Source organism: Kryptolebias marmoratus, linkage group LG22 (genome assembly GCF_001649575.2).
Source record: "Kryptolebias marmoratus isolate JLee-2015 linkage group LG22, ASM164957v2, whole genome shotgun sequence".
Taxonomy (NCBI): domain Eukaryota; kingdom Metazoa; phylum Chordata; class Actinopteri; order Cyprinodontiformes; family Rivulidae; genus Kryptolebias; species Kryptolebias marmoratus.
The window spans coordinates 12,340,059-12,350,799 of record NC_051451.1 but is presented as its reverse complement, the minus strand read 5'-3'; the positions used below and the strand labels follow the sequence as shown (position 1 = coordinate 12,350,799).

General features: G+C 39.9%; 1 protein-coding gene across 1 annotated transcript in view; it reads right to left on the bottom strand.

Moving 5' to 3' along the window:
- Nucleotides 1-324: 324 nt before the first annotated feature.
- Nucleotides 325-10,741, bottom strand: part of LOC108243373 (NACHT, LRR and PYD domains-containing protein 12-like) — a 13,203-nt gene continuing 2,786 nt past the window's right edge. The window contains exons 4-11 of the mRNA XM_025009187.2: nucleotides 9,509-10,737; nucleotides 8,735-8,908; nucleotides 7,297-7,470; nucleotides 4,649-4,822; nucleotides 4,123-4,296; nucleotides 3,047-3,220; nucleotides 1,926-1,972; nucleotides 325-1,766 (exon numbers count right to left, since the gene is read on the bottom strand). Of these exons, the coding sequence (XP_024864955.2) occupies nucleotides 1,243-1,766; nucleotides 1,926-1,972; nucleotides 3,047-3,220; nucleotides 4,123-4,296; nucleotides 4,649-4,822; nucleotides 7,297-7,470; nucleotides 8,735-8,908; nucleotides 9,509-10,737 (2,670 nt within the window). The 3' untranslated portion in view covers nucleotides 325-1,242. The remainder of the gene's footprint in view (nucleotides 1,767-1,925; nucleotides 1,973-3,046; nucleotides 3,221-4,122; nucleotides 4,297-4,648; nucleotides 4,823-7,296; nucleotides 7,471-8,734; nucleotides 8,909-9,508; nucleotides 10,738-10,741) is intronic.

The window sequence follows — 10,741 nt, the reverse complement described above, 5'->3', positions numbered from 1 at the left end:
AACTCTCAGAACTCATTGGAGGGATCAAATATCCTCTCTGGCCTGGGAACACCTGAGGGTCGTCCAGGAGGAGCTGGAGAATGTCGCTGGGGAAAGAGACAACTGGGTTTCCCTCCTGGACCTGCTCATGGATAAGTTGCAGACAAATGATGGATGGATGGATTTTCCTAAAGTACAGCTATGACTTTCATTTTAAACTCTGGTTATGTTCCTTCAAAATATGCTGGCCCTTTAATTGTGTTCCTTTTCACGCCCCTGCTTGGTTTTCAGCTGAAACTGATTGAAACATACTTCACTGGAACAAAAGACGATGACAACGCTAAGACTGTTAACAAGAAGCTTTAAAAACGTGTTGTACAAAATGTGCAATTTCACAAATAAATGTATAAAAAAGTAACATTTTTTATTTTCAACAGTGATTTTTAAGAAGTATTTTTTTATGTTGAATCATGGTAATAATAACCTAACATCAAAAATTTCTGAAAAAGAAAAATATATTTAAAAAAAAAACTACAGCTACTGCATAAAACAAGAACAAAAGTTTAACTTAAAAAAGATAAACTAAATGAAAATCATTAAAAAAGAGAAAAATGTATTATTTTTTTTTATATATAAAACTCCAAATCATTGGAATGAAGTGATGAGATTATCATCAAAGAGATAAAGACGAGATTGAACTTCTTCTTTTACCCTTTCTCTGCGGTATTTTTTAGTGACTGAAGAATCAGCGCCACCTGCTGGCAGCTCACATTCAAACATTCAAACATTCAACAGCTGTAGTTTTTGCTTTTTAATCTGAAACAATTTTGTGGACATTTGCAGCACTTCTAGGGCCGGTTTCACAGACAAGGCTTCGATTTGGGCAGGAGTGGGCCCTAATCTGGATTTATTAAATTTGGGCATTTCAACTTTGCTTTTAATTTTGTTAGAATTTATTTTTACTTTCCAATAAATATTCACAAATGAAGTTTTTATGTGAGCAGAATTTGTTTTGTGAACATTTTGTTGAACAAGAAATGTAATAAATGATGTGTGCCCATTTTTCATGTGAGTTCATGAAGCAAAAAGATCACAGTTAACAAAGTAACATCAGAACAACCACTGTAGTATTGTAACAAATGTAGGTTTTGTCAAGCCAGGCAATGGAAATAAATCCTTGCTTTGAGTATACCCCTACAGACTGAGCTGCCTGTTCAACAGTGAGAGCGTTTCTATGACAGAAGGAGACTTGTTATAAGAAACTCAACACAAAAACACTGAACCAGAACCTACTGTAAATCCAGGATAAAGAGTTTGAGTGAATGTGGTGTTGAAGGTGTGGAGGTGGATCAGTTTGTCAGAGGAGACTCTGTAAAAGGACAGAATGCCAGCAGGACAGTCCACATACACTCCCGCTCTGTTAGAGACAGAGGAGGAGGAAATGATGGATGTTTTTCTGTTATTGTTCCAAACAGAGTAACCATCGACGTCAGAGCAGTTCAGACTCCAGGACTGATCGTTCCATCCAAACACGCAGTCCGTATTGCCTCCTCTCCTTCTGATTCCTCTGTAACTCACCGATATGTCAACTCTTCTCCTCCACTCGACCTCCCAGTAACAGCGGCCAGTCAGACCATTCGCACACAGCAGCTGAGGCCAGTTATCAAATCTGTCTGGATGATCGGGATATGACTGATCCTTCTCCACGTATGTCACCTTCCTGTTGTTGTCGGACAGTTTGAGTTTTCTGCTCACGGTGTTTGTGTCGATTCTGAGTTGACAGGAATCTAGTGGAGAGAAAAAAAGCACAACCCAGCAGTTATTGATCCATTGTCTGATCTTTTATTCATACATTGATGATGATTCATGAATGAGTGATGGGACAGTTTGAAGATTGTTGAATGCTGCTGCTTTGTTGTCATGAATGAGATGGAAAGCAAACTCACACTTCCTCAGACCTGGTGTCAACCACTGGACTCCAGCAGGCTCCAACCTGTAAAGGGGGAGGGGGGGGGAGTCAGATCATCAGTCTCTTTCAGCAAACATGCACATTACATGGCTCTCACATACACATTGTTCTACACTGAGATCAAAAAATAAAATATTAAAGCTGCAGCTGTTTAGGTTAAGCTTTGTCAGATCCAGACCTTGAATGTCAAGTCTTTGATGAAGCTTTCCAGGCTTTGTTTCGCAAACCTTCCCAGCTCATAAACAGGTCCATATAAGTGTATAGTAATGTGATTTCTGGTCTGATTTTACTGTCCATGGTTCACATATTCTTTGGTACGTAACAAGTATCCGTATTGAGACCTAAAAGCCTTCAATTTATGATGATATTCTCTTGTCATTTTCCAATCCAAGACTAGTGGTAGCAGTCATGTTGAATGTTTTCCATCCTTGTAAGGGGAAAGTGAGGTGGGGGTGTGGATGTGCAATCAGTCATGTGGGCGACTGTCAAATGGGTACATGACCTCTATATCGAAAATCCCTTCTCATCAAAGATTATCTTAATTTAAAAGTTTTGCATGAAACACAGTGGGAGATATGCATTCCTCCAAGGAATGCTTGACCTTTAATTTAGTTTTCCTTGTTTTAGGTTTGGTTGTGCTGCATATTAAAATGTTGAAAAGCAGCGTTAAGAAAATGTTTCTTCTTTGAGACTTTAAAGCATCTTTGCAACCTGCAGAAACAACAAGGTTCCCTCTGCCAGGTAAAACAGGCATGAAACAAAGGCTGGTTTGATCATGAAGCGAGAAGCTGAAAAACAGATGACTGAAAATTGAAATTCATGATCACTTGCTTAATAGTTTTTCTTTGCTTCAAGGGTTTGGTAAGTATGGTTCCTAGAAATGTTCTAGTTGGAATTCCCCTATAAAAATGTTTACTTCTTTAGCCAGTGCTTCAGTTGTGAGTAAAGAAAACGGTTCCTATATGTGGGATCGTTCATATAACACTTGTATCCGACATCAAATAAAAATACAAGAGCTGAGTGAAGAACAGAGCACATCTTCTCAGCTCCTCCTCCTCTATCAGACTTTGTGTGTGTCTGCAGCAGGTCTCTACATACCTGAGAGTTTCAAGTCTCCAGTGTGGATTTTTTAATCCACCTGACAGCAGCGTCACACCTGAGTCTCCTGGATGATTGTAGCTCAGGTCCAGCTTCTTCAGATAGGAGGGGTTGGAGCTCAGAGCTGAGGCCAGAGAAGCACAGCCTTCCTCTGTGATCAGACACCCTGACAAGCTGCAAACACACAAATCAACACACATGATAGGTGTTTTTCAGAACTCAGGGGACTAGGTCACAGTTCTTATGACCGGTTTGCCTTTTTTACGCAGTGGCAGCATTGTGGCACATCTACCACTAATTAACGTTTGGAGTCAACCCAATGCAAGATGGAACCCACAGCCAAATGACATTAGGACACGCAAAAATGGTTATAATTCAGTCAATTTTACAGACACTGAACTAAAATTTGATGTAGTAGTACCTGACAGTCATTTGTAACACATAGCCTGAGCAAAAACAGGTCAGGGGTCGTCTTGTAATTTTGTTTGAGAAAAAAAACAATGTTATGTGCTAAGATTTAAGTAAAACAGGTTTGAGTTTCACACCTCACATTAAAAAAGGTACAAAGGACCCATTTTTCACATGAAGAACAGTGATGTGACAGAGTTTGACTGTTTCTCTCTTAGTCCATTGCAGAGAATCTGATACATGCTTTACTGGTACTTGTCTTTTCGAGAGGAGAATATCTCAGATACAACTGCTTCAAAACTCAGCTGCAAGAGCGCTGACAAAGACCAAAACAAAAGCTCAGATCACACCTATTTTAAAGTCTCTGCACTGATTATTTATGTTTTATAGAACTGATCTGGCTTTTAGTTGGATTTTGGATCTTAGTTTTTAACCTATTTTACATTCATCAAGTCTGAATATTTCCTTTTTTGCTTTGCTTTGTTGTGTTCAGGGAAGCTGTTTGTCCATTTGGTATTTTTAGTGTGTTTCTGTGTTTTTACCCTCTTTGCTCCTTTTAACTTAGGTGTAAAAGTGTTCTACAGATTAAGTTTTTTTTACGTGACTGATTACACAGAAAGAAATTTAGTACAAACTGAAAGTCCTCCCCACTCCTCCTATGGTGTCACCTGAGTGTTTCCAGTTTGCAGTGTGGACTCTCCAGTCCAGTAGATAGAAGCTTCACTCCTGAATCCTGCAGGTCGTTGTTACTCAGGTCCAGTTCTCTGAGACTGGAGGACTGGGAGCTGAGGACTGAGGACAGAGCTTCACAGCTTCTCTCTGACAGGCTACAGTAACTCAGTCTGAAGAGACAGTGATAAAAATAATAAATTACTCAAACAGTTTGTTAAATACATAGATGTGCTCATAAACTGTAACCAAATGATTGTTTTAAAAAGAAGTGCACAGAGAAAATCTTACAAATGTTCTGTATAGTAAAGAAACAAATTTTATACTGTCATTGGTTGAATAGATTGATAAATCCTAACTAGAAGACTTCATAGGGTTTGGGATCTGAGGGAACCAACATAAATCCAACAGAAGGACGTGGTTTTAAGGTTTCTGCAAGTATGTACTTGGTATTGGAATCAAGTGGTAACAGGAATAAAAATAATAATAAAAAACCTCCCCAAACCCCAGGTCTTTGATCCTCACCTGAGTGTTTCCAGTTTGCAGTGTGGACTCTCTAGTCCAGCAGATAGAAGCTTCACTCCTGAATCCTGCAGGTCGTTGTTACTCAGGTCCAGTTCTCTGAGACTGGAGGACTGGGAGCTGAGGACTGAGGACAGAGCTTCACAGCTTCTCTCTGACAGGCTACAGTAACTCAATCTGAAGAGACAATGACAAAGAAACAGTTAGAAGTGATATAGTTTTTAGAAATAAATATTTGTTACATTTTGCCAGAGCATTGATCCTGTCAGAAGGTACATCATCTNTCTTCTTCTTCTTCTTTTTAGTTTTTAATGGCGGTTGGCAACAAACTTTTAGCAGCATTACCGCCACCTACCAGTATGGAGTGTGGTTCAACATGGACTAAATAATAACCTACACCTATATTATGCTATTTTCTTAGACATTTTCCCTACCTTATACTCACAAATATCTATATTTATTCAAACCCATAATCTCCTTTAATCATCTTTATATCTTACTCCCCTTTATTATGTATATATTCACATTTATACTTTTATTATAATTATATTCTTTGAAACAGTTTAGTTCTCTTTAAAAATTGCATAATTATCTGTATCTGCTTACTCCCCATATTCTTCCTCAGAATATCTATTAGATCAAACTTTTCCTTTATTCTTTCAAATTCTCTCCTCATAGCCCTTCTCTCATTTTCATACTTATTACATTCCAAAATACAATGTTTTATTGTTTCATCTTCTCCACAATATTCACATTTTCCAGTTTTATGCTTTATAATTTTGAAAAGTGAAAAGTTAAGTCCTGAATGCCCAAATCTCAATCTTGTTATCACTCTCTCTTCCTTCCTATTTCTTCGTCCATGGCTTCTTTCTCCTACCATCTTCTGAATTTCGTGAAACCATCTTCCTGTTTTCCCCCTATCCCACCTATTTTGCCATGTTTTCATCAATTTTTCCTTAACAATACTCCTTCCTTCAGACTTACTTATTTTAACTATGATACTGATTGGATTCTTAATTTCCCTCTTTGCCATTCTGTCTGCCATCTCATTTCCCAGCACTCCTATATGTGCTGGTACCCACACAAATACCACAACCAAACCCATCTTCTGAATTCTAAAAACTGTATGCATTATTTCCATTAATATATCTGTTCTACTATCTGTTTGATTATTTTTTAGACTCAATAATACAGAGCTTGAATCCGAACATATTATTGTTTTAATTGGTCTTATTTCCTCTACCCATTGTAAGGCTAATAATATCGCCATCATTTCTCCTGTATATACTGACAAATTATCTGTTAATCGTTTTCCTATTTTAATGTTGAATTCTGGAACTACATATGCTATTCCTACTTTCTCATTTATTTTTGATGCATCCGTATAAATTTGCAAATATTTATAATAATTATTTAAATGTATTTGTACTGAATTACTATCCATACTACTACATATATCTTGTCTCTTTTCCATTAACTCCATATCTACTTTTACTTCTGGTAGTACCCATGGTGGAATGATTGATGTTATTATTGATTGACTAATTTCTATTTTATCCATCTTAAACTCTTTCAGTTTCTTTTCTATCATCCATCCAAAACTCCTCATTTCTTTCTTTTCTTTTTCCCAACATGGCCTTAATATCTCCAGATTTGGATGGTCATAACCATTTCCTTGAAGATTCAACCAATAACTAATTTCCAAATATGTTCTTCTTAAGTCTAATGGCATTTCTCCCATTTCAACTTCTAATGCTGCTAAGGTACATCATAAATCTCTTTGTTCCTTTTAACTAACCAGATGTCAATGGTGACAGAATTTGAAAGAGCAAAACTGGAAGTTGAGCCACAGGAGGATGATGTCAGGAATAGCAATTTATGTCAGGATTTGGGCTTTTTTGTGAGTTATTTTTTGAGGGGCTTTTTCTTGTATTAGGTTTGTTGTTTCTGTAATTTTGTGTTTTTTTTTCTTTTTGTTTCTGTGTTTTGTTTCATTGTAAGTTGTTGTGGTGTTTTGCTCCCTGTGCTCTCTGTGTTTCCTGTCATCATTCACTTTTCCTCAGTTCATTAGTTGTTTGCTTGCCACACCCATCTGCACCTGTCTCCAGTTTGTAATCAGTCACCTGTGTCCACTTACCTACCACCCTCTGCTTTTAAAACCTGTTCATCTTCAATTCCCCACTGGTTCATTGTTGCATTCCCTCACTGTCTGGATTTCATCATGTCGCCTTTCCCTTGTACCTTGCATTCTGTAATCTTCTATAAGCTTTTTGTTAGTTTTGTTTTTGCTGTCACGTCACCCCCGTTGTTTTTGTTCTCTTCAGTTAAATAAATTAGATTAAACAATCTCATAACCCTCCCTACTAATAGATATATTCAACACAATATATTTAGATTTTTTTTTAGCTCTGAGCACAGAATTATTTAGGTTTCAATAATACCCTAAGTTATATATTGTCTCTTTATTTCATTACTGTCTTTTACTGAGAGTATTTTGACTGTTGCTAGGCTATTAGTTTTTTTCAGCTTCCAGATTTAACATCCAACAGGAAGTAAAAAGAGTAGGAACTGAGTAGAGGAAAGAGAGAAAACGTGTTTCAAGCTCTTCCTCTCGATCAGATATTGTGTGTCTGAAACAGGTCTGTCCATACTTCAGCGCTTCAAGTCTCCAGTGTGGATTTTTTAATCCATCTGACAGCAGCGTCACTCCTGAGTCTCCTGGATAATTGTAGCTCAGGTCCAACTCTTTCAGATGGGAGGGGTTGTAGTTCAGAGCTGAGGTCAGACAGGCACAGCTTTTCTCTGTAATCAGACAGCCTGACAAGCTGCAAACACACAAATCAACACACATGATGTATGATCAGGTTGTAGTGCACTCCAAGTTCAGATGTAATCATTCCCATTAAAGAAAGAAGCCTAAACATCCATTCATCTATTTCTTTTACCATGCAGGGTTTCACTGGAGCTGGTGCCTATTTTCAGCGGTCATTGTGCGAGAGGCAGGGTACACCCTGGACAAGTTGAAAGTCCATCACAGGACCACATAGAGACAAACAAGACAGTCAGTCATTCACACTCTTACATCAATTTAGAGTTCCCAATAAACCTAGCATGCAAGTTTTAACACACATCCATACAGATCTCTAATATATCTCTACAAAGCGATTCTAAACAAATCATTCTGTAGAGTCTAATCAGTGCTTTAGATCACATTCATACACTAATAGGGCACACATCGGAGGCAATGAGGGGTTCAGGTTCTTGCCTAAGGACAGTTCAGCATGTGACTGAATACTGCCAGTAATCAAACCTCAGACTCTCTTGTTGGAGGATGACTGTAAACACTGAACCACAGTCATCCAAAGTGCAAGTGTGTGTTTTCGTTTGATTGAACTGTTGGGAAAATGTCTTGAAAAACACTGGCTAGATTTTAATGAAACTTTTAAAAAGTAATCATTGTAAGAACATCATCAATGGATTAACTTTTGGAGTCAATCTGATTCAAGATGGTCGCCACAGAAATGCAGAGTCAGCAGTGGGGTAGTGTGGCCCCATCCACCTAGGTTTTCTCCTAGTAGGAGCCGTATTTTGAGTGTATGAAAAATGTGAGACCCTGTGTCTCAATAAGTGAAGTTCTGAACCGGTGCAGCAGATTAACTAGGTCCTTCTCCAGGACAGTCGCTGAACTGCTAGAACCTCAAACAAGTTCAAGGCGGTCTCCCAGAGGCAGCCACTGTCCTAGGTATGTTTTTCAGTGATGACATCACATTGTGACAACCAGTCAGAATCCAGCAGAACCTGGTTCCATTAATCACAGCTCAGCACCTGCACATGGTCCTGCCCGTGCCAATGAGATTATTCCTGTTGCCATTACTTCCACAACAAACTTCAGCACAAAATACAGTGTAGTCACCGAAATATTTATAGATAAAAATGATGAAATTAACCTCAACACAGAAAGAAGCAAAAAGACAAAGAAAAACTGGGTTCTGGTGACACCATGATCCTGGTGTTTAGTTAGTGTTGGTCCCACTGTAGTCAGAAATGTAGCAAAGCAGAGTTTTCTATTTACAGGTCTCTGATCCTCACCTGAGAGTTTCCAGTTTGCAGTATGGACTTTCCAGTCCAGCAGATAGAAGCTTCACTCCTGAATCCTTCAGGTTGTTGTAACCCAGGTCTAGTTCTCTGAGACTGGAAGGCTGGGAGCTGAGAACTGAGGACAGAACTTTACAGCTTCTTTCTGAGAGGTTACAGTAACTCAACCTAAAAAGACAAAGATAAAAAAACACATTTAAAACAATTATTTAACTAAATATATCTATGTGATCAAGTAACATTGATTCAAAATTCTTGATGATGAAGGATGACCACATTAAACAGGCACCTTCGTCCAAAACAGGGAAACCAGGGCACCCTCCTTAGGTCAGGCCTGGGGTTTTGTTTTGCACAAGAGCAAAACAATTGAGATGAGAGCCAACCCCACAAAGCCCAAGGCCATGGTCACCAACCCCTAAAAGAGGTAAAATGAGCAGAAGAGCCCAAGCATCTAGGAGCTCTGCCCATAAGCAATGGCAGGGTGGAGCATGAGCCAGCTCAACGAATCAGGGCTCCACCTGCAGCAACAAGTGCATTGGTCCAGTCCGCTGAGGCAACGACGGAGCCAAGATGAAAGACAAAACCTTTAATCCACTGGACCACTGACATTCCAACCCCAGCCCAGCTGTAGGGTGATCAGGCTCAGCACCAAAGATGAGGTGAGAAGCCAAGAGCCACCCATTCCCCCCTCTCCCACACTTAAAGGAGCCAGTTGAAATGGCCAGCCCCTGCCCCACCACAAGTTTCTGTAACTCTGTGTGTACTTACAGAGCTTTGTTGGAGGCTTTGACCACAGGCAGCAGCCTCGGAAGAACCTCCTCTGAAGCAGAATGTTTCTTCAGGTCAAACACATCCAGATATTTTCCTGATGTCAGTAAGATGAAGGCCAGAGCTGACCACTGAGCAGGAGACAGTTCATCTGTGGAGAGACTTCCTGAACTCAGAGACTGTTGGATCTCCTCCACTAGAGAATGATCACTGAGTTCATTCAGACAGTGGAACAGGTTGATGCTTTTCTCTGCAGACAGATTCTCACCAATCTTCTCCTTGATGTACTGAACTGTTTCCTGATTGGTCTGTGGGCTACTTCCTGTCTGTGTCAACAGGCCTTGTAGGACACTGTGATTGGTCTGCAGTGAAAGTCCCAGGAGGAAGCGCAGGAACAAGTCCAGGTGTCCATTTGGACTCTGCAGTGCCTTGTTAACAGCACTCTGATAAAAATGTTTTAGTTTTGCTTTCATAAACAATGAAGATCTCCTGGAGATTGTTTGCACTTCTTCCATCAGGTTGACTCCAGACTTCATGAAGGTCAGATGGACATAAAGAGCAGCCAGAAACTCCTGGACACTCAGATGAATGAAGCAGAACACCTTCTCCTGGTACAGCCCTCTCTCCTCTTTAAAGATCTGTGTGAACACTCCTGAGTACATTGAGGCTGCTTTGATATCGATGCCACACTCTGTCAGGTCTGATTCATAGAAGATCAGATTTCCTTTCTGCAGCTGCTCAAAAGCCAGTTTTCCCAGATATTTAATCGTCTTTCTGCTTTCTGGACTCCAGTGTGGATCCATCTCAGCTCCCACATCAGACCTGACCTTCTTCAGTTTTGCCTGAACCACCAGGAAGTAGATGTACATCTCAGTCAGGGTGTTGGGGAGTCCTCCACTCTTTCTGGTTTTCAACACGTCCTCCAGAACTGTAGCAGTGATCCAGCAGAAGACTGGGATGTGGCACATGATGTGGAGGCTTTGTGATGTCTTGATGTGGAAGATGATCCTGCTGGCCTGCTCCTCATCTCTGAATCTCTTCTTGAAGTACTCCTCCTTCTGTGGGTCAGTGAAGCCTCTGACCTCTGTCACCATGCCAACACACTCAGCAGGGATCTGATTGGCTTCTGCAGGTCGTGTGGTTATCCAGAGGCGAGCAGAGGGAACCAGTTTCCCCCTGATGAGGTTTGTCAGCAGCACATCCACTGAGGTGGACTCTGTAACATCAGTCAGG